This window comes from Teleopsis dalmanni, chromosome 2 (genome assembly GCF_002237135.1).
Source record: "Teleopsis dalmanni isolate 2A chromosome 2, ASM223713v2, whole genome shotgun sequence".
NCBI lineage: Eukaryota > Metazoa > Arthropoda > Insecta > Diptera > Diopsidae > Teleopsis > Teleopsis dalmanni.
In genome coordinates this window covers 184153910-184178183 of record NC_051847.1, presented here as the reverse complement: position 1 = coordinate 184178183, position 24274 = coordinate 184153910, and the positions used below count along the sequence as shown (strand labels likewise).

The window sequence follows — 24274 nt, the reverse complement described above, 5'->3', positions numbered from 1 at the left end:
TAATTTGTTTTGTGCTAGTGGCTATTGTCATTTAGTTTTACATATTGTTGCGTTTTAAGTTAATTATTAAACTATTATAATTTTTTGTATATTCTTGCGTTTTAAGTTAATTATTAAACTATAATAATTTTTTATATAAAAAAATGGTTTGCATTTTGGACTATGCTTGCGTTTTCTGTAAAAATCATTTCATATAACAAAGCAATTTATAAAATATGACTGACAACAAATTGGTAAGGCACTTCTTTCATTATTAAAAGTTAATATATATTTTTTCGTTTGGCTTTTTATGTCGTTATACACGATACATAAAACTGCTTCAAATTAACAGAAACATTTTGTTATTCTACTAAATTTCATATATGAGTTGGGCATTAGACAGCTTTCTTCATGGTCATTTCATGAGATGTACGTAAACGTCTTCTCAGCTCATTAGGGAAGCGTTCATAACATTTCTTGCATACTGGCTTCTCGTCATATTCATAGAATTTTGATTTCTGTGTCATTTTTGTATCGCAGACGGAACAAGCAAAATGATGCACACACCAGGCTTTATTTAAGGCAGTAAAAACTGTTCATAAAATACAAGAAATTATTATTTTATTTGATTTGTTAAATGAATGTAGTATACTCACCATCTCCAGCAATTACTTGATTACAAACAAAACATAAGTTACCGAACAATTGATGATAATGAGTCTCACAATAAGCTAAACCTCGTTTCTCATAGTGACGATGCCCCAAAAATGGTTTCTCACATTTGGCGCAAACAAAATGCTGTGAAAAAATGTAAATTTATCAACTTTTTTTAAATATTTAATCTTTATATAAATATATCTAAATACATATTTATATGTAAATATATATACATATATATACTTAAACATGTATAAAAATATATATATATTTATTTATACATATATGTTTATAAATATATATACATATATATATCTATAAATATATATATGTATACACATGTATATATAAAAGTTTATATATTTTTTGCTTACCTCAACATGCCAATGTTTGCCCAGTGCTGTAACGACTCGTTCCTCAATTGGTCGCCGGCAGGCACCACAAATTGGTATACCCATTTTATCATGACAACGGAGGCAGTAGAGCTCATTCTTAGAAAATTAAATTTATGAAAAGAAGAAAAAAGTAAATAAAACATAAGATAAGCAGTATAAATATTAAATTTTTAGGGAATACTCATATTCAAAGAACTTTAATCTTATGAGTGAGTTGTAGCACTAGAAGTCAGAAATTTTTATTAGGGTGCTAAAAAATTCTTTTAAAATTTTTTAAATAAGTTTTAATAATTTCTATATGATTTTGATTAATATATTTTGTCATTACGTAGTCATTAAAAAATGTGGCAATTTATGTTATCATCAATATTAATACCCTCTTTAACTACATTTGTAGTAAAAGAGGATTTAGGGGACCCACAATTTTTATTATATATTTATATATTCCAAAATTATTTTATATATACCAATTAATAATTTAAAGCACAGTTATTACTGAAGCATTGACAGAATGGAATAATAAAGTATTATCGTTAGCAATATTTATGAGTGAACAGTTTAATATATAATAAAATTATAATAAAAATATAATCTTCTTTGGTTCTACGTTCCAAAGAAACTCGTCTTTCAAACAAACAAATGTTACTCGACCCTTTTAATACGGTTTATAAAACACATTTAATAGAAGTGTAATTCTTGCTATTTTGATTGGAGTAAATGAACATTCAGAAAAGTAGATTATATAGAAAGAAAGTGGAGCTATTAGGCATTATTAAAAAGTAAATCGAAGTGACAATTCGTAATATGAAAGAAAACTGAAAGCCATTCTTTTATATAGTATACATAAGTAATTAATATTTACCATATCATTTGCAGTTAACCCAGGACGACTTTTAACTTCTCGAGCAGTTGAATCCAATTCTACACCACATGTGGTGCAATTAAAATGATAACCATGATAAACTTCTCCACGGAAACGTAAAGGTTCTTCATCAATAAGTCCACTAAAATTTAATAAAATATATATTACTAAATTCAAATTATATATTTGGATTTTCAAGTTGAAGTAAATGTTTTATTAGAAGACTTAAATAAATGAATTTAAAAAAATTTTATTTAAAAAAAAAAAATATATGACAATATACATATAGAACTCAAGTAATTATATAGATTAACTCAAGTATGATCAATATAATTTCTTAAGAAAATTAAACTTAAAGAAATATTTTGTATTTATAAACGAATACAATAGATAACTAAGTCACAGTGCGAAATATGTTATAATAATAATATATATGATAATAATAATACATACAATAATAACGTATATAGTAATAATAATAATATATATAATAATAATATATAATATATAATAATAATATAATATAATAATAATAATAATAATAATATATATAATAATAATAATATATATAATAATAATAATAATATATATAATAATAATAATAATAATAATAATAATAATAATAATAATAATGCATAATAATAATAATATACATAATAATAATAATATATATAATAAACATTATATATTTATAAATTATTTAATATTTACTTAACCGGTAATAAGTATACTTACTGGCATTTTTGGCACACATAACGTCCAGTTATTTCAGCCTTAACTTTGGCATTGCACTCATGACATAAGGCACGATTTTGATTGCGTATAAAGCCAGAATCAGCTAATTCCTTAGCACACAACTGACAACGGAAGCACTGTGGATGCCAGCTTGCGGACATTGCCTTTATAACACGTCCGATAACAAATTCTCCACATTTATTGCAACAAGGCGCAAAGAGGACATGAAAATCATGTTCACAATATTTGCGTCCTTCGAATTCATAGAAGATACCATCTTGAAATGGACGGAAGCACTGAGCACAACTAACGAGAAATATAATAATTAAAATAATCAAGATTTAAATACAATTTTTTATTATATATAAAAACTTACACAAAGCACTGCGTATGCCAGAGTTCACCATTCGAATTAACGATTTTTTCGTTTGGCTCGAATCCTTCCGTGCAACGCGTGCAATGCATTGCGCTCAGCGACATATTAGCTACCTGTAATCTACAAGAAATAATATATTAATTAAATAAATTTTTTTTAAATTATTTAATATTAATAATTTTAGTTTTTTTTAGTACATTTCAGCTTTTGAGTACATCATTTTGTATAAATATTGGTATTTTTGCTTTATGAACGTTTTGTTGAAACAACAAATATAAACTAAATTCCGATGAAAGCTTGCTTAAATGCTTTGGTGACTATTATATGGCGTCGTGGATGTATATGAATCATGATATCGTTTTTGTAATAAATTTTATAAAAATTATTTATATTTCAAAAATATGTTATCAGTTTAGTATTAGTGTAACCGTCTTGAAGGCGAGACCCAAAAAGTATACATATTTTACATATCACTTCATATAAAATATTTTTAAAATAAAAAGTTTAGTTTATAGATCTAAATTGTATTTCAAGTTTATAAGCGGAGTAAAGTCGATAATTTTTTTATTTATTTTAAAGTTAAAAATTGTGATGTGATAAATATTATTCGAAATATTTTGAAATGCAAATCTAACAAATGTTCAACAACTAAATTAGATATATTATATATATTTAATTGGAGAAAAAAAAGCCTTTATGTACTACAGTTGCGATACAGAGGTGGAGGATTACTATAAAAACTAATATCATATTATCATTATATACCATGTCTAAAAGGTATGCATTTGAATTCTTTACACAAATAACTCTAACTGCGTAATAGAAGCAAGCAATAGCAAAACCCTTGCCATATCTCTCTCATGTTAAAATAAATACCATGTAGACTATATACTATCAATTTCAACGATCCAGAGAAGTAATTTATTGAGTTTTCACCTGGTTGTATAACAATTAGTAAGCAAACATTATAGATACTCAGTTAAAATCCTACATCCGAAGCAGTTGAAAAAATCCACGATGGATTGATTGATCGGCGATTAAAAGTCCTCTATGTACGACAACTAAAATTTATAGGTTTTTAATGCGGAAATGGGTTAATTATGGATATAATAGTTATAATCTATAGGCCTTTTTGATCGATTGATTGAAGTACATAGTGAATTTTTTAATTTCATATTGTTTTATATATTTGATTTTGATTAATCAGTTAGGTATACTAACACTCTATGTAACACGCTTGCAACAATTGCTTACAATTAAGCACAAATGCAACAGTTTAACAAATTTCATTCATGAAAACATGTTTTCCAATTGCATTATTATATTAATTTAAATATGGACCTATTAGAATACACTTAAAATCTAAAAAATGGGTTTATCCAGTATGAATCGGGTTAGAAAACGACCGAAGTTCTGTCAACTAATAATGTGCTGATACTTTTGAGACCCATTCTGAACAATTTACATTGATTACTCTCAAAAAGAAGAAAATATCACATATTATAATATAATATATTATATATTTTCGCATTAATTCCATAAATTATGTTGTAAGTTCAGGATAGTTCCATTGAGGATATTCCAGAAATTAAGCTACAGTGACTATATGTTATCCCAAAAGTTGATGACTTTTTGTTTCGCCTTAGCATGTCTTAGACTAATTTGTTTTAAAAAAGCATAAGCATAGATTGGCAAAGAGATACTGATGCGAGATTCAAGATTATTAGAAAACAAGCATCCACTTTAGAAAACATAGAGATGCTCATGATAGATTTTCAACTAATATACGAATTAATTAATTAATTACGATTTCAAAATTAGGTATTACTTTCATTTTTTGCTTAATTTTATTTCATTGAAAAGAAAAAATATAGAAATTGGTTCCCAATCCTGTTTTACTTAATGAAGAACCCATATGTCGTCAATATTTTCGTCAATAAATGTGATATATAGTATAGTATAGTATATACAGTCTATAGTAAAACGAGTACAATAAAGGCAGCTAAGCAAATCCAAACGAGTCACAGAACAACACAATTTAATAAAAATTCCTCAACAATTGAACTTATCACTAAGTAGTAATTAGCTTGTGCAATTTAATTAATTTTAATTAATAATTAGTGCACATTTTTTAAAAATTGTTACTCAAGTCTGAAAACTGATGTTGATGCATAAGAACCAAAAATATGTATATTATTAATATTTCTGATTATATTGCAAAAATAAAAGGGTTGTTGAAAATAGGTTTGAATAATTACATATAGAAGAAACCATACAGTAGATATAATTATAATAGCATATAACATACATATATAGTCAATATATGCATTTCATTTTTTAAAGTTATATATTATAAACTATCACATTGATATATGACAAATCAATGTCATGATGAAGCCCGTTAGCTCGTGGTTTATACGGATGCGGTAGACATCGTCAACTACCGGCCCAAACATCTTACGAAGAGTTTTTCTGTCGAACACTCCCAGTATTGCTTTATCATTCTGTGATGTTGCCCATGCTTCTGCGTCATACAAAAGTACAGGTAAAAGGACTGATCTATAGACCGTAAGTCTTATTTGTCGAGAGAGAGCTCTACACACCAATTGCCTACTGAGTCCATACTAGCATCTATTGGCAATAGTGATACTTCGTAGAATCTCCAACCTGATATTATTGTTTTTGTCACGACGGTGCCAAGGTAGATAAAATCTTTGACGGATTCGAAAGTATAACCGCCAACTACTAGCAGCTGACATATACTTTATTTTGCCGTCATTCACAATTTATAGGTATCAAATAATTATTTTCGAATTACTTTTATAGATAGAACCTATATTCTAGATTCTATATATTAAAAGGGTATAGTCCCTGGGAATGAAATATAGTCAACAATAGTTATAATTATTGAATTCAAAATAGTTAAGCATAGAACGAATCGTTGCAACAATTTAAAAAGCTTAAGATATTTTCTAAAGGTAGTATAACATATTTCAGTTTATTTTTCTTAAATAGTTAAAAAAACTATTAATAATTATATTAAATATGAAACATGAATTGCGTTACCAAACATTTTTTATTCAATATACTTCCAATTTTTTGGCTTTCATCACAAATAAATTAGACGACAATCTATCGTCACTTGGTTTTTCGCATGTGTTATTAGATTTAGGTGCTCGTTCTATATACATAATGAGAAGCACCTTTGAGATATATTTTTGAAATAAATTTCAGCACACCCTAATAATATATGGACATTACAAAACAAACTAAAAGAATATCACAAATAAAATCTAATCCCGATTTTTGTTTTTATGGAGAAGCACGCAAAGTTCATCCACTTCGAAAAGAGTTCTCCAATCACAGTTAAAATAACAAAATATTTAATTACAATTTATGTTTTTTAAAGTTTTCTCACAAAGTTTATAGTTAATTCAATTTATTCAATTCAATTTATTAAATTTTGTTTTTTTATTTTGTATATAAAAAAGGTCTGGATTTGCTTTGTCTGATGTAATATTTTCACTACACTATATTATGTATCTATTAGATATTGTATAACAATATTTAGTTTTTGATATTGTATAAAACACATTTAACATTAATTAACTAAACTAACCGCTTTTGAATTTTAATATAGAGAAAAATTATTTAATTTAAAATTATTTATTTGTGAAGCAAATACGCGTGAAAACAACCGAAGTAGGCGAACTGCATTCACCAATTAATTTGATTACAATCTGTGCGTTACAAATGTGCCAATAGACTATTATATGTGCAGCATAAAGGCACCAAAAGCTGAAAAAACATGTTGCAAAAAGAGCTCCCACTACTGATTGACCGCGTCAACAGCCACACAAATTAATTCGATTCAAAAAATTCTTTTCAAATTCGTTCTTCTCTACTCAGTGTGACGCCCTATGCTGTGTGGATCATATCTATGTGTAGCGCTATATGTATAGGTACATTAGTCAAGAATTGGCATATGTTTTTAAAAATTAATTAAAATATACATTGGCATTTCAAAACAGATTGTGCGGTACATTGTTATTAGGTGAGATAAACATTAAACATGACTGCTGTTATAATTATAAAAAAATAAATAGATATTCTCGAAGCTATCTTAAATTTCTTATAACATATTTGAACATTCGTTTATAGTCATATAGGTATATCAGTTAAATAGCAGCCAGACAAATATAAGCTACTACAGTTCGTTATTTGAATTTCACTATCGCTATAGACAATTAGACAGCCATGAAAGCAATAGAATACAGAACGGTGAAATCGAAGACGAAATGTCGTACTCCTCTAGTGAACAGCGATGAACACAATGTCTAAAATGGGTTCTGAAATATTCATTTATAAATACAAGTCATCTATTCAAATCTCTATATATGAACTGTTTGAGAGCATAGAGAAATTCACTAAAGAGGAATGACCTGTGGACTAATCGCAACAGGTTGCTAGAACCTTATAGCCCAGAAAGAAATAAAATTTCAATACTTACTTGGTGCTTTAACGGTGGTATATTCCGACATCTGGTTTGTGCTGGACCACAATAATGAAGACAATATGAAATCGATTAATCACTTTTTACAACTTTGTTCACGACTACAGATGAAAAAAATTCAGTATCTTGGAAATTGTTTCTTAATGGCCTGCCAGATATAACAAAAGCAGACTTGTCGGGTCTAATCAGTTTTATGTAAAAGGTATATGTTTTAACTAAGACTACATCAGGATATAACAATGGTTAGTGTGAGTCGTCGCTCTTAGGCAACTATTAGAGTATCACAATGGGCAATAGATGTCTTCAAATAGAAATACTGACAGTTATATCAGCACACGCCTACATAACCTACTTGATATCCGATTTTGTCATTTGTATATAGCTGTATGAACAAAATGGCACCGCTCCAATTAACATATATGTCCTCTCTATTTATAATATATGCATTTTAGGTAATAATAATAAAATAAAACATATTTTATATACTCAATAATCAATATCATTCACATGTAGAGTGTGAAATCAATTATTAAAAGTCTGCAGAAAATATACTAAAAAAAATCTTGTTACAAGGTAGCTTATATCTAAAAACCGATTGTAGCATGACTTTAAAAAACATTGCCATAAAGATAAAAATATCAATGAAACATTTCCAAATGTGCCTATTCTCGCGCTTTTACTCCAGCGCCCGTTATGTTTATCGCCCACAAAACAAACGAAAATACACATCGATTTACTCTTCTAAAGAGTTTCAAACAGAAGTAGAGCGGGTACAGGTATTTTATCTGTGTGTTATCATATGTAATTTGTTTTTTCTTTGATAATAAATATGTATTTTTTTTATGTGTTTTGAGAGCGTACAAATACTATTTTAATATACATATTCCAAAAAATGTTAACCTTTTTAGAAAAAAAGTCAAGAAATCAAAAATTTTTTTAGAAAAGTAGAAACTAGAAATGATTATGTTTTAATTTCTATCTTATCTGAGAAGTAAAGTACAACTGCTTATAGAATTCTTTTTTATTTTCAACAAACATGATTATTTGGAGTTGCATATTTTATAAAAAAAAAACATGAAATTAATGATATTGATATTTGTTTGCAATATTATTATTAGTATACAATCATGTACTGAAACCTATAAGATATTTTATGCTATCTCTGCAGAAAGTCTCTTAATCAAACACTGATAAATTAAGACAATTGATAAACCTAACAACAGCTTTTAGTTCAATACTAGACTTCTCTGTCACTCAGCATTTTTTTAGTTCCCTTTTTAAACGGAAGTAGTCAGTAGGAACACATGCAGTTACCAAAGCAGTAATTAAATTGATTTCAGATTTCAAGTCAGCTGTTCAGTTGACCTTTGGCATCGGTTAATCATTTCACCAACACTTTACATTCAATGTACAGTACAGTCAGAAAAGGATAGCACGATACATACAACTATTATATTTCTTTCGGTATTAAGTTCTTCTTGAGGTGTTCGTTTGATATTTAATATTGAAACAAAATTTCTTGATAATAAATCCGTTATACGAGCTACTCAAGGTAACTTTGAGTAACACTGTGTATACACAAGTGGGTTCCACCTGCAAATTTTCAAGTAAATGAGAGCAGCTGAGAGAGCGTAACATCCCTGTCGAAATTTGAAAATGCTACACAGACTTTACTCGTACATTTTATTTCAAGTAAAATTTGTGTGATGTGTGAAACAGCTGTTTTGGTTTGAATTTAAATTTTTGTATTGTTTATTTGCGCGGCACTAGTGATCTCACCAGACTTTTTACACAAAGCTGTTCCATGAAAATCTGTGCGTCATTTAGCACTTTATTTGTGTTACACTCTTATATTGTACTTTACATGTGTTTTACTTGACTTTTAGCAAAATTTCATATCCTTTGGTATACAAAAACACGATGGATTTCCACGTTTTGTCCAGAATATTAGTCGTACTTACCAATCTTCATCTTAGATCTTAAACGTATTGGTTTCGAGAGAGAGAGAGAGAGAGAGAGTTGTACAACTTGCAGTCTGTCACACCAAACTGGAACCACTCAAAATTCTTGTCTAATTTTTTTATTTTTGGATAGGAATGCAAAAAACACAGATTGCATATTTACTAGGACTACTAAAATTTGGGTCTAGTCTCTAGTCAACAACAAATAGATAGAACTTGAAGGCACACTATTAATTACTTTAACCTGTTTTTTCAAGGCTAACCATGTATAATATAATTAAGTAGTGTTTACTACTAAATGTATTTTTTTTTAAATTGCATCAAAGCAGTTCCACAGTGATATTAATAATAAAATAAATAAATATATTATGTACAAAACTACACGTACGGGTTCACCTTAGGAATGATCTCCCAAAAAATATATATATTTTTGCTTTATATATATACTTCTATACTAAGCATTTTTGATTAACAACAAATAAATATTGCTACTGATCTATATATATTAAAATTTAGCTATCAAACACATTTGATTCATATTTCTCTTCAATAATTTTTTTTTTATACTAGAAAAACACTTGTTTAAAAATAGCACTGAATGGCGATGACGTCATGGATGAAGTAAACATCTGCAGCATAAAATTGAAAATTCTACATAAAATCTAAACTGTTGCGTTGTTTATGATTTCATAGCATGAAATTATGTTGGCAAGATTTTATATTTGCAAAATGTTAAAAATTTTGGATTTTCACAATTTCAGGCGTTAATGATTATTATTAATTATATGATTTTATCATGAATCTTATGAAAATTAAATAAAAGCACAAATGTTTAAATTTATGTTTATGTCACTTTAGCTATAAATTAATTATATTTCTTACTCGACTGGTGGCATTTTTTGATTTATTTGAATTGATTGCACTTGAAAATATTAACTTTTTGCGATTAAACCGACTAACGACGACTATTTGCTCTTTGGCTTAGCAAAGATGTTTTTCTCCTCCCAAATTTAGCAAATCAAGATTTCTCGTTGACTTGTATTTCTTTTTTTTTCTTGTCGTTTGCAAAAATATTTACCAATTTCTACTATTGAAAGGTTTTAAACAAAATTTTTTAACAATAATGAAACAAGAATTTATAATTTACCTATTTTATCACAGTTCAAATTTTATTTTTCTTAAATTATAATAAAAATTTTTTAATTAAATAACAAATTCTTACTAATAAACAGAAAGGCTAATACAAAATGTGCAAAGTTTCTGGGGCAACAAAATGGAAACGAAGCAACACAACAGCAATAATTTGACAGTTGACAACAGCGCCATCTGAAGGTAAACGTGATAGAAACTGACAATTAAAAATCAATTAAAATTTTAAATTACAATTTAAATTTGAATATTTGATATATTGTGTAATAAGTAATTTTAACATATTTTTGAACTTTAAAAGCTTTCATTTTAATTAAATATAATTGATAGCAAAATGTAATTACAATAAATGTAAAAGTAAGTGAAGAGAATACAGTATGTCAAAAAAAAAGCAAAGCAACAAATCAAAACAAATCAACTTCATAAATTATTAGAGCATATTTATAAAATGGTATAACAACAAATCAATAAATTTTATAAGTTTAATCGATAAAAATATTCCGTAGCAAAATAGAGTGTATAATAGAAATGCGTGACAATACAATATCTTTTTAAAATCGCTTATAGATTAGCCAAAAATTACTAAATAATTTAGCTTTAATATCATTTAATATGCATAACCAGTGCTACTAAGAAATTTTGATTTTTATATTGTTATATTACACAAAAATCTCTATCATATATTCAAAATACAACAATTATTAAAACTTAAAATGGAGAGGTTAACGAACAAAATGTTTACTTCATTTATAATTGCGTATAAGCGTAGTCATTATTGGAATAATTATAAATTATTGTTAATTTGAATAAATTAAATAATGCACTATTTTTTATATCAACTTTAACTTTAGTTTGATGCATTGTTATAGTAATCAGATACTAAATCCTAAATTATGTCATTTTTTATAATTTAAAAACAAATTAATTTTCTATGTTCATTTATTTTATTACAGATATATTAGATTATTCACATTACTCAATATATATTCTGTAACATCATTATTACTTAACTTATTTAATGCTATGAAAACAAAATAAAGTACATATTTTATTAATTAAAGCTATAAATTAAATTAAGAATAATTTTGATAGTATTCAGTTAAATACTATTTAAATGTATTTATTAAATCGCATATTTTTTTGGACAATTATTTTCAATGACAGCTGCTGCTATATTGAGCTCATCTTCAGTAATCTCATGTAATAAATCAACAGTATATTTATTTAAACCATCTTGAGATAATCCGTCAATTTTTTTCATATAATTTAAGTTAAAGTTTATATCATTGCCATATCGTTTGTTAGGAATTTCTTGTAAATCATTATTTTTAGGCTCAAGACTTACATCTTTATGATTTTCTTTTTCAAAATTTTCTTGTGAATTATTACTTTTAGAGTTTAAAATTTGTAATTCATGAATTTTATTTATTCGCTTCTCTTGTCTTTTTAAATTTTTGGTTTGTCGTTTATATTTTCTATTAATTTGCTCCGGTGTTAGTATCCTCAATCGTGGTTTGGGTAATATATCACATTTATCCTCATTGCTTTCTGCGCAAGATTGTCTAAGAAGCAGATCGTTATTTATTTCTTCTGGAAGTCTTACTCTTAAGCGTGGTTTGAATGGTACATCATGTTTTTCCTTATCGGTTTCTATGCAAGTGGAAGTAAATGCCATTTCATTGGATTTTTGATTATTTACTGTGATAATTATTGCTTCTAGTGTTAAGTGTTGAGCAAATTTTTTATTAAATGTATTATTAATGTTTTTTGTGTAAGGTGGACTGATTGATATAAATTTTTTGAGTAATAATATTCTAGTAGTCTTTCTGTTTCAAATTATAATTATTATAAATTAAAATTATAATATAGTTATATAATATATAAAATAATGTGTCACTTAATTTTTAATTTTTTTTAGTATGTTTTTGTTTAATTTTTTAATAGTTTATATATTTTAAAATATAAGATTTTAAATCTAATTTATTTTTGTTTCAAGATTTTAAGTCCTGTTGTAAGCATCTTTACCATTAATTAATTATCATTACAAGAACCTATAAAAGGCTAATAAAAAACAGAATTAGATAAAAATTCAAAAATGTGCACTAATTAATGTATTTTACCTTTATATATATTTGATGGATCCACATTATTAAGCTAGGAAAATATTCGCAACAATTTGAAAGACATAGTTGATATTTAATGATCTAAAGAGCAAAAATTATTTCTTGTTTAAAAAACAGCATTATTTTGTTGTGATATAGAATAAATAATTATATTTCAAATGAGAGCAAGTCTTTTTAATATGAAATACAAAAGTATTGTACTAAATTTTATTCAGTGTAAATAAGTGTTCAATAGTAATGATATCCCAAAAATCTTAGACTTCCCCTAAATATAATTTTTTTGATTATCAACAAATAAGCAGTATTGCTGACATTTATGGAAACTAAACTTAATGATTTTAACATTTTTTGCTAACAAATTTTTCCATTTAAGAATAACCACAAATTCTATAAATTTACATTTTTTTTGATGTTATCACTTTTACTTTTTGTTTTTTCTTTTTTTCGCATACATAAGAACATGAGAACTTTTTAAAATGTTTGTTATTGTAATTAACTAGAAATTATAATCCTTACGGTACTGACATTTTTTAATAGTTGTAATTTCACTTAAAAATGCACAATTTTTAATTAAACCGGTAAATGAGTTGAATTTTGTTATTGCTTTTTTGTCAACCTTTTATAATTGGCAGAGAATTCTCTATATTAATTATAGTTTTCAAAATATGACCAAACAAACACAATATAACATTAAATATTGTCTCTATTAACATAGTTCACTGTCGTTTTTCTATAACAAAATTAAAAATATATACTATTTAACGAAAATGTATATAAAATGTCCAAAGCAGAGTGAGTGAGCAACGAACTGTAAACAATATAATACAATAACAAAATAATGATTTGACAGCAGCTAACAGTGCCCTCTTAAGGTAAACAGAAGAAAAAGAATTTAAGTAGCATAAATATATATCAATACTGGCCCTCTTCTCAATTTTTATTAAATCCGAAAAACTCATATTATTGTTACTTTAATTTTCATTTAAAAAACCTGTATAATAAATATCCTAATATAATATTGATTTAATATTTTACATTGATTTATTTTAAATGATTTCTTATTTGGTACATTTGACAGCTCTGAAGTATGACAAACAACATGTGTTTTATTATATATGCTTTATTACAATATATTTGTGCACATAATGCAACAAAAATATTGATTATAAATAAATAATTAATATAAAATTGAAAATTAAAATAAATAATGAATTAGAAGCAATGGTAAAATTGCATACAATTTTAAAATATTCTCTTACAAGAAAATTAAAAATTGTGTGGAATATTTATGCCTTAATATTCATAGTACATATTAACTTGTTACCAACTAATAAGTTAAAAAATAGAAAGTCCTTATGTACTTCTGTATATATTTATGTATATATTTTAAATAATAACGAACAAAAATGTATAATTTTTGAAACATTTACTTTTCGCAATTTTGCATATGTTTAAAATATTTAATTTCCACAATTTTCAAATTTAATTAAAATTTTTTTTTCTTTTTGTTTGAATTTTGTGTATAAACTTTTGACAAATGACTATAAAATTCGTAATTTCCAATCAGTAGATCGCTTATCACTTTGATAATATTTTTTCCTGCAGTCGATAAAATATGTGACCACTTTATAATTAGGCACTTGGAGAAATTAGTGTTGTTGTTTTGCACACATTTTAGTGATAAACTTATTTTTTGCCACACTTAAAAGCTGTCGAATGCACATATTGTTACTTTTTTAAAAATTATACTTAAATATTTTATTTTGCGTATACTTTCAAAAATTTTTAATGAAATGAGTTAATTAGCGTATAAATATATTAAGAGATGTTTACGTCAATTAAGAAATATAATATCTTTACCAACATTTTATATATATATGTGCATTGTTTCTTGATTTCTATAGTTTTATCAGATATAAAGCAACCATAAAATAATAATTTCTTATTTCTAATACTATTAGCAACACACACCTGCTTGATGGGTAATGTTTGACACATAATTACAATAAGTATGGTTCGCCTTTAAACTGTCAGTGCAGAAGGCGCGCGACTGACTACAAAATTTCACAATTTTTGATTCTAATAAATTTAAGGATTTTTATACGATATGTGGATAATTAAAAAACAGGATACAGGTAACTAACAAAATATACCTTTAAGGTGTTAGACTTTAATAATATTTGCAATAGATGAAACCTTCACTCTTATTTCGGAAAAAAATAATTATACTGTGGGTCGAACAAGTGCAGATTTGGTATTGTCTCATGATAATTCAATAAGTCGTTCCCATTCGATTTTACGTATTATCGTTAGCGATAAAGAGACACTAGCATTAGAAGATATTGGATCTAAATACGGGACTTTTATCAATGAAAATATAGAAAATAGCGTTAAACTTAACCAAGGAGAACAACAGGAATTATCAGATGGGGATCGTGTCAGGTTTGGCGTTTTCAAAAATATTTGGCATGTCTCACATGCACCCATCATTAGTGCAATATCTGGATTGTCTTCAGGAGATGCTAAAATATTGGAACATTATATGTCTATTTTAGGAGGAAAACTTGTAGATAAATGGGATATGAAATGTACTCACTTAACAATGAAGGAATTCAGATTGACTGTGAAAGCATTACACGCCTTAGTTGAACAGAGACCAATCGTTACTCTTGACTACTGGCGAAATTTTGTGGACGCTGCACGTCGTGGACGTAGTACACTCCCCCAACCTAATGAATACAAGCCTATAAATAGCAATGATTTGATGGGACATAATCTAGATTGCACAATAACACCGGCTCGTAAAACTGTTTTCAGCGGTATGACATTTGTGTTTATGAATGCGAACCAGCTTGAATTATATGGACCCATTATAATTAAAGCCGGTGGAGCTACAAGAGATCTAAAATCTGGTGTGCAAAAATCGTTTTTACTTAAAAGTAACGTAGTTGTTTTGCAATATGTGCCCTCTACCCAATCGCAAGGTACGCAAACGATTAATGTCATTGAGAGTAAGTTTTTATAAGTTCTTCGTTATTTTTCCTTATATTTATTTGCAATTTTTGTAGACTATTTAGAAACTAATAATCTACGTTTTATACCTGAATATGAAATTGGACTAGCAATTGTACACTGTTCTACAGAAAAATTCTGCAATCCTTCTTATAAGGTTATAAATGGCCTAATACCCTCAACAAGTTCCATGGGTTTATCTCCTAATACATGTCTTGTTAAAAATACTGAAGCTACTCAGAGTAACGCTAGTGAACGTACTGAATTATTTCTACTTGAAACAGAAAAGATCGGTGTGAATGATGATGGCAAATCCGGGAGCAAACAAAATCCAATATTAGATGATGAAAGTATGTCTCCTATTCGTGTTACTGAAAGTGCGGAAGAAAATATGCATTCAAAACGTAAACGGAACAAAATTAATCAAATTGTTAGCGATGACAGTGATGACAGTAATGAAGAAGAGAATTTATTTCAATTAAAAAAAAGAATGCAAACAATGGATAAAGTAACTGGCAAAAAATCTCCCATTAAAAACGTAATTTCCAAACCGAAACCAAAGCCTTTACCTATTATAACTACACGGAAAGAAAAAACTACAGTTGAAGGTTTTCAGCAAAAATCAGGTGTGCAAGTAGATAATTCGCCACCACGGAGCAGTAATACAGCTCATTTGGAGACGCAGCAACCCTATAAACGTCCAATCATAGCAGTACTTACTGATAATGATGATAGTGATGATGACCTGTTTAATTTTGGTGGCGGGCCATTAAAAAAAATATGTTTACAAGATAAAGGTTTCGGTGAAGAACTTTACGATGTACGAAATAAACATAATGATAGAGTTGATCACGCACCAGTTGCTGTACCTACAACAGAACAATTAAAAAAACCTGTATTTGTTTTGCCAAAGCCAAAGCCTCTGCCACAAAAAGTGAGTATAACTGGTTGGTTGTCCTGTGGTAAAACTATTAAAGATGAAGAACTTGATATGAAAAATGAGAATAGTACAGATGAAAAACATCAATTTATTGAATCATTTAAAAATGCTTTCATAGTACAAGTGAAAAAGCTGATAATATCTAAACCTTTAGAAGATCTTTCATCGTTACAACTTACATTAAACAATTCAAAAAACAATGGAACTCCTAATTTTAAAAAATTTGTTAAGGTACATTTAATTATTCCAAAATAGTTCATTTATTATTGATCATTTTTATTCCATTTTTGGTAGACTAAAAATCTCAGACCGCAGCAAAGAATCGTACCAACTCATCCAGTATCACTTCGGAGTTTGTTATTAAATCAATCATAAAATTCGGAATTCCTTAATTTTTTAAAACAGATATATATTTTACGTTTTATATGTTATATATGTTTTATATGTTTTATATGTTATATATGTTTTATATGTTATTTAAATCAAATACATTTTCAAATATTTAAAATGTTCAGATTTTTGACATTGTACATTTAAACTTTTGTAACTCGTATTCACATATACATAATTAAGTAGAACTTTTGTAGAGAGTTTTTTGTAGCATTAATATGTTTTATATGAGTATTTCTCAAAGAGAACCTTCATATATACGAGAATTATTATTGGTACAGATTTTGTTAACTATTAAGAATTAAAAAAACACCAACACAAAATTGATTTGTAGTACGTAGTATTAAATTTAATTATTTTTAATTCTATTTTTGAATAGCAACAATATTTTGTTTTTTCTGGAATATGGAATTGTTACAGAGTAGTTCTAACTTATTCAGTAATTTACAGCAATTTCAAGCTCTCCTAAGTGCTTTGTATTGTAATAAATAGCATATGAAACGTTAGAATATTATAGCTTAATTAATTAGCTCTAAAAATAAGATCTATACAAAAATATACTATTAAGTTTCAATAATAAAAAAACTTGTATTACGATATCTGATATGTCACATGAATATTATAGTCTGCTTTTGTTGTGTCAAGTCAGAATTTTGTCTGACATACAATATTTGTTGGTCAGTCTATTCCAAATGTAGAATCTCTCACAGACGCAAATCAGAGATTTCTAGGTACTGGGCACTGGACCATAGGACGACACCGAACTAGGCTTGGTATACCCTGTAGTATCTCCTGCAATGCGTGTCTACCAGCTCTCGAAGAAAGAACACCAGAAGACCTGTTGTGTTTATGTCCAGGCTTGGACAGAACTAGGCTTAAGTTTCTGGAGGCCTCCTTCTTCAACACACTCGCTGATATCTTAAGCATCAGCCAGATTCTAGTGTCTCTCTTGTAGTTTACCACTTGTTCATTATTTAATATGATGTGAATAACTTTATTCATTAATCTTTTTTGAAAATTATTTTCGATTTCAAGAATTATTACTTCATCAAAGTTGAAATTATGTCAATTTTTTCCCATCATCTTTACGTTTACATATACTTTTGTGTTCATCTACTCTTTTTGCCAATCTTTGTTTAGTTGTTCCTATATAAACTCTATTTTTCTTTCTTTTAATACCTATTATTACGAGGATTTGTGAATTTAAAACGGCTTTCTTAGCTAATTGAGAAGGATTTGGTCCTCCCTCCACCATAATTAACTATCAATATTTGTTATGATAACTTCTGCATAACTCATTATCTCCTCCTAAAATAAAGAATTAAATTATTAGAGAAGTTTCTTTAGACATAACTTACCTTTAAACAAAATTTAATTTAATTATTTATTAATTAATTATTTCAAAATAATAAATATAGATATAAATCATAAAATTGTAAATATATATAATATGAGAGAGAAGTAGTAAATTTTGTTTATATTTCTTACTAATATTTTTAATGATTTTAAATAAATATTTTTATTAATTAACAACAAATTTAATAAATTTTGATAAGTGTATGATTATAGTTCATGATTTTCAATGTTTATAGTTGTTTCTGTTTGTCACATGGTTTTATAGTGTGAATTAAACATAATGTTGGATCTGAAACATCATATAGAAAGGTTTAACGCACTATGACAGAATTATATATTTAAATTGCCAAGGGAAATGGGGTATTACTAAAAAATTCATTTTGCCATCATTTTTACTGTGACTTTACAATGTCAAGTTGTTAATTTTGACTATAATCCTCTTGAATAGGTCACTATATCAAATTGTGTTTTCAAAACTTTATTATCTTTGCTGGCTTGACTTTATAAGATGATAAATCTAAACACTTGTCAGGTAAACCAGGATTATGTAAACATAAATAAAAAAATTTATAATTATTATATTATCTTTATTAAATAATATACGTATATAAATTAAATGAAATTATTATTTTAACATCCAAGCAGAACAAGGACAAATTGTCGACTTCTCAGAAGAGGAACATACAGACCCGTAATGTATTTCGAGAAGCGTTATAAGTACAAAATTTCATTTATATATATTATAAATATTTTATTATTTATATTTTATATTTCATTTATATATATTGAATAAAGTACTCGTGTTGCTATAAAGCTACGCTTTCTTTGTAAAGTGACAAAGAAGCTTTATTTAAAATTTAGAGGGTTTTTCGAAAAGCAAAGAAAGAAATAAAGGACAAACACAAAAATTTATTTTAATTTTTATTGAAATTTAGCTGACCATAAAACGCTGTTTCGAGTATTGCCAAGTACTCTTCATCAGTGATCTTAGGAAATAATCGAATTTTATTTAATTAGTTTATAGTCCGTATGTAATTTGTTTGGACTGCAAGTGCCAGGCTTAGAACTCATGCCTGTCAAATTAGAAGCGATGATTAGTCAATTATATTTATATAAATGACGTTGATATAAAAATAAACGTTGATAATATCAAATAAATATTTTTTGTTAATTACAAATTATATTAAATTCCTCTTAATTTCTTCTTCATTACGTAGATAGTTTTTACAGTAAAGTGAGAATTATTTTCAAAAACATTGCGTTATACATTTTTTAAAATTTTTTTTTTGCATTAATTTTAAATTTAATAATTTTGAAATTCAAATTAATTTAATTTTAAAATAAATTTTAAGTAAGTATACAAAAGTACAATTAAATTTTTAGAAATTAGAAGATATAGCGTTTACTGTGATTGCATCTATTTTTATTGCAATTTTAAATTTAATTAAAAATTAGAGATTAATTGGAATATTTCTCTTTTTTGATATATGTTTTTTCTGAAATTTATATTCATTCGTCATCTGACAGCTCAATGACACTTATATTAAGATTGTCATTAGAAAATTGTTTGAATTGCGTTACAGGTTTGCGTTCGAAATCAATCTCTCTGCGTCCTCTTTTATTAGAAGAAACTCCAGGCCCATCATCATCACTTTCGTTATCGTTTGTACTTCCTGTAGCACTTCACATATTTTCCGTACAATGTAAGCGTTATTTATTTCCTCCGTGTTAATACTCTTATACGTGGTTTATCTTTGTACTACATTATTCTGAACGTTATTATTCCTTGTTTTCTCTGTTGTTAAAATTTTGCTTACAGTATTTCTAGAACTTTAGCTGTTCTAGCAATAGTCTTAGAATATCTCTTTTAGATGATTTTATTGAACATCTCTCTATTTTTAAACTTTCTTTTTTCTGATAAATTCTTGTCCTTCGTCATTCTATGTCAATGTCTACATATCTTTATATTGGATTGATACTTGTTTGAATTTGATACATATTCGATCTTGGCATCCAAATTCGAGAACTGGTACCGGATTGTCCATACACTGTATTATTTAATTAGACTGAAAACACTACAGATACTAATTTAATATGATGCAAAGGTAATATAATTTTAAATTGACTTTGTGTTTAAGAATATAACTTTTGGTTAACAACAATTTATTTAATATTTAATAATTTCTTGCTTTCAAAAGGATTTATGGTTAACAAAATCATTTTATACCCAATTAGGTCATGATATCTTCTAAACTGAATTATATGAAAAATTTTTCAGTTTTAAAGGAAATATTAATTCAATCTACAGCTGTAATTCTATAGTCTACAGCTAACTTTTGATTTCGTATTGTACTTCGGGAAGCGTTTTGAGTATAAAATTTTATATGTATTATAAATATTTATATATTTTTATTTGTTTTAAAAAGAAAAAAATTTAATTAACTTTAATTTAAAATAATTTTATTTAATTTTTATGATTTCAAATTTATTTTTAATTTTTTTAAAAACACATAAACGTTGATAATATTAAATAGAAATTTTTTGATATAGATATTTTTTGTTAATTACAAATTATATTAATTTCTTCATTACATAGATAGTTTTTACAATTAAGTGAGAATTATTTTCAAAAACATTGCGTTAAACATTTTTTAAAATTTTTTTTATGCATTTATTTTAAATTTAATAATTTTGAAATTTAAATTAATTTAATATAGTTAATAGCACAAATAAATTTTAAGTAGATACAATTAAAGTACAATTAAATTTTTAGAAATTAGAAGATATAGCGTTTACTGTGATCGCATCTATTTTTATTGCAATTTTAAATTTAATTAAAAATTAGAGATTAATTGGAATATTTCTTTTTTTTGATATATGTTTTTTCTGAAATTTATATTCATTCGTCATCTGACAGCTCAATGACACTTATATTAAGATTGTCATTAGAAAATTGTTTGAATTGCGTTACAGGTTTGCGTTCGAAATCAATCTCTCTGCGTCCTTTTGTATTAGAAGAAACTTCAGGCCCATCATCATCACTTTCGTTATCGAATTGTACTTCTTGTAGCACTTTCATTATTTTCCGTACAGTGTAAGCGTTATTTATTTCCTCCGGTGTTAATACTCTTATACGTGGTTTATCTTCTGATATTACATTATTCTGAGCGTCATTATTCCTTTTGTTTTCTTCTTCGTTGGTCTTAACAATTTTGCTTACAGTACTTCTAGAAACTTTAGTTGTTCTAGCAATATGTCTTAGGGAAAATCCTTTCTCTTTTAAATCGATGATTTTTTGTTGCTTTTTCATTGAACATCTCTTCGTCATTTTTAAAACTTTTCTTTTTTCTTTTATACTGATGTAAATGATCTTGATCCTTCGAACTGCAATTGCTTAATGAAAATCAATGTCCTACATATCTCCTTATATAATGAACTTGTTTACTATTCTTTGATTTGATATTTTATGATATTCATATTCGCAATTCCTTTGGCATACCTAAATTCGCACGAACGTAGGAAATACCTGCGAATTGTACGCCATACAGGCGAATGTAATTTTAAATTTAATTAGACTGTACAAAAAACAATCTACAAGGACACGGTAAATTCTCAATAGTGGGGTTTAATGCACACCAAAAAACAGGTAATATATTCTTAAATTGACTTTGTGTTTAAGAATATAACTTTTGGTTAACAACAATTTATTTAATATTTAATAATTTCTTGCTTTCAAAAGGATTTATGGTTAACAAAATCATTTTATACCCAATTAGGTCATGATATCTTCTAAACTGAATAATATGAAAAATTTTTCAGTTTTAAAGGAAATATTAATTCAATCTACAGCTGTAATTCTATAGTCTACAGCTAACTTTTGATTTCGTATTGTACTTCGGGAAGCGTTTTGAGTATAAAATTTTATATGTATTATAAATATTTATATATTGTATTATTTAAAAGAAAAAATTTTTTATTAATTTTATTTTATAGTTTAAGTTTTGCTCAATAGCACTTTTTACTTACTAAAAGAGTAAAATACTAATTTTAATATTAAATAAGGAATACTGTACATGGTCGCTTAGGTGGGATGGAGACTTGTGCTATAATTTTAATAAGATATATCACTTAAAGTAATTTGTAAAAACCATAAAAGTTGCTTTCAGATTTCGGTGTCCGCTATGTTATTTACTCATCTGGCTATTATAGACGTGAGTCTTCTTTGGCTGCGAATAGTAGTCTCCTTTAGCCAGCCCCATCCGTGGCTTGGTGTTGCTAGTTGGCTTATAATCTATTTTAAGTGCGTTTAGTCGCAAATTTTGCAAGTATTTTTACAGCTACCATAGGGTAAGCTGATAGCTGGAACTCAAACATCAAGACTATTATTAAGTTGTTTATGCAATGCTTAAAAGTATTGTCTTTTATTAACATTTTTGTCATATAACTTTTAGCAAGCTAAAAGTGTTTTAAGAAGAAATTATTTTAATCTGATTGTGTGACTTTAAGATCGATTTCAGAAACCTTTAAACAAAGTAAGATTTATTACTGTGAATGAAGTATATATATAATAAATTGAAGTAAAATATTTTAATCTATTATTTCTGCTTAAAAGTTTCGAGGTCTGATATTTTGTTTAAAAGTTAACTTAGACCGAGATATTAAGCAGTAAGATGCTGTTAATCTAAATGTGTAGTTGATATGGCATTCAATATCTACTAACTGAGACCAATATATAAACCAGAAAGATGCTGAAAATCTACTAATATAATGATTAGAGAATATCAATCATTATAGCAGTAGCAGTTGTAGAGTACACTAGCAGTATAGTATACCGATCCTTTTTTTTTTGGTTGTTTAAATTACAATTCAGATCCAATCCAATTTAGATTACAATTTTAATTATCAATAACAATTTTATTTTTTACTATCGAATATAAATTACTATTAAAATAATTAACGGTAATAATACGGAACTTCGGCTATTGAAATAAGTTTTTATATAGTTGTTATAGAATGCTTTAAAGAACTTTGAATTTATAACTTCGTGTTTTTTAATATTAATTTTATTATAGTATATATTCAAAAGTTCTGTAATAGTTTAAACCTATTAGTTTTTTACTATTTTGATAAAATTAATAAATCAAGTTTTAATAATAGTCGAAAGTTTGTGACTCATCTTAATAAACACTATATATATTATATTTTGGTTTTGAATTCTATTCAAGGACGTTCACTGAAATTTTCAAAATGTTTATTTCAATGGTCAATGAGATTCAATAATAATAATAATTATAATTAAGTATATTTGTTTATAAACTTTCATCACAACATTGAAATTTTCATATTATCAGCAAAACTATAAATAAATTCGAAACAGTTCAAGAAAGGTAGTTATTATGGTCTTGAGAATTTTTGATAGTGAAAATTCTACGTCTTTAAGAATGTGGCGCCTAAGTACCGAGTTCCACCGATTAATTTACAGAACATATTTTAATACCACTTGCCGGTAACTTATAAATAGAAAGAACTGTATAGTTGTTGATATATATTTAATATACATATGTAAGTGTATTTTAGTAACAAGTAGTTAATTTTAAACATTATCTTAAAAAAATATATGTATGTATGTGCATATATTGTGCTTAGAATATCTTATCAATTGAATTGTTTTGATTGCAATAAAACAATAAAAACTTTTGCAGGCAGGCAAGAATCGCTTCTACCAACACGTTCGTACGTTTGAATTTTATAACAATTAATTTATAAATAAATTAAATTATCTGACTCTTGTAGTAAACAAAAATATTTAACATATGCATATAGTAT

At 26.5% G+C, this 24274-nt stretch overlaps 2 protein-coding genes and 1 long non-coding RNA gene across 9 annotated transcripts; 1 reads left to right on the top strand and 2 right to left on the bottom strand.

Moving 5' to 3' along the window:
- Positions 1–288: 288 nt before the first annotated feature.
- Positions 289–10743, bottom strand: LOC119677638 (LIM and senescent cell antigen-like-containing domain protein 1). Of its 4 annotated transcripts, XM_038089080.1 has the most exons (8): positions 10626–10643; positions 10361–10562; positions 3005–3124; positions 2629–2934; positions 1894–2035; positions 1011–1127; positions 636–777; positions 289–571 (listed from the first exon to the last, which is right to left on the bottom strand). In XM_038089080.1, the coding sequence occupies exons 2-8, from the start codon at positions 10372–10374 to the stop codon at positions 375–377; spliced, it is 1038 nt and encodes a 345-aa protein (XP_037945008.1). In that variant the 5' UTR covers positions 10375–10562; positions 10626–10643; the 3' UTR covers positions 289–374. The 4 variants fall into 4 exon arrangements, with proteins under 4 accessions (XP_037945008.1, XP_037945009.1, XP_037945010.1 ...); XM_038089081.1 differs by lacking the exon at positions 10361–10562 and having other exon boundaries at positions 10626–10743; XM_038089082.1 differs by lacking the exons at positions 10361–10562; positions 10626–10643 and adding an exon at positions 6624–6720.
- On the top strand, positions 10723–17117 carry LOC119677636 (nibrin-like). Of its 4 annotated transcripts, none has more exons than XM_038089075.1 (5): positions 10723–10810; positions 14712–14885; positions 14940–15761; positions 15819–16933; positions 16997–17117. In XM_038089075.1, the coding sequence occupies exons 2-5, from the start codon at positions 14858–14860 to the stop codon at positions 17075–17077; spliced, it is 2046 nt and encodes a 681-aa protein (XP_037945003.1). In that variant the 5' UTR covers positions 10723–10810; positions 14712–14857; the 3' UTR covers positions 17078–17117. The 4 variants fall into 4 exon arrangements, with proteins under 4 accessions (XP_037945003.1, XP_037945004.1, XP_037945005.1 ...); XM_038089076.1 differs by lacking the exon at positions 10723–10810 and adding an exon at positions 10964–10984; XM_038089077.1 differs by lacking the exon at positions 10723–10810 and adding an exon at positions 13537–13622 and having other exon boundaries at positions 14940–15734.
- LOC119677640 lies at positions 12606–13315 on the bottom strand. Its single transcript, XR_005252280.1, has 3 exons — positions 13276–13315; positions 12748–12831; positions 12606–12688 (listed from the first exon to the last, which is right to left on the bottom strand). It is a non-coding gene; the product is annotated as an uncharacterized LOC119677640 (long non-coding RNA).
- Positions 17118–24274: the final 7157 nt, after the last annotated feature.

Excerpts from the sequence above, each read along its gene's own strand:
- LOC119677638 (XM_038089079.1), bottom strand. The coding sequence starts at position 3,224 with ATGATGTACTCAAAAGCTGAAAT. Across the intron at positions 1,128-1,893 it reads GGTTAACTGCAAATGATATG|AATGAGCTCTACTGCCTCCG; the intron begins GTAAATATTAAT and ends TAATTTTCTAAG. Across the intron at positions 778-1,010 it reads GCAAACATTGGCATGTTGAG|CATTTTGTTTGCGCCAAATG; the intron begins GTAAGCAAAAAA and ends ATTTTTTCACAG.
- LOC119677636 (XM_038089075.1), top strand. The coding sequence starts at position 14,858 with ATGTGGATAATTAAAAAACAGGATACAG. Across the intron at positions 14,886-14,939 it reads AATTAAAAAACAGGATACAG|ATGAAACCTTCACTCTTATT; the intron begins GTAACTAACAAA and ends TATTTGCAATAG. Across the intron at positions 16,934-16,996 it reads ATTTTAAAAAATTTGTTAAG|ACTAAAAATCTCAGACCGCA; the intron begins GTACATTTAATT and ends CATTTTTGGTAG.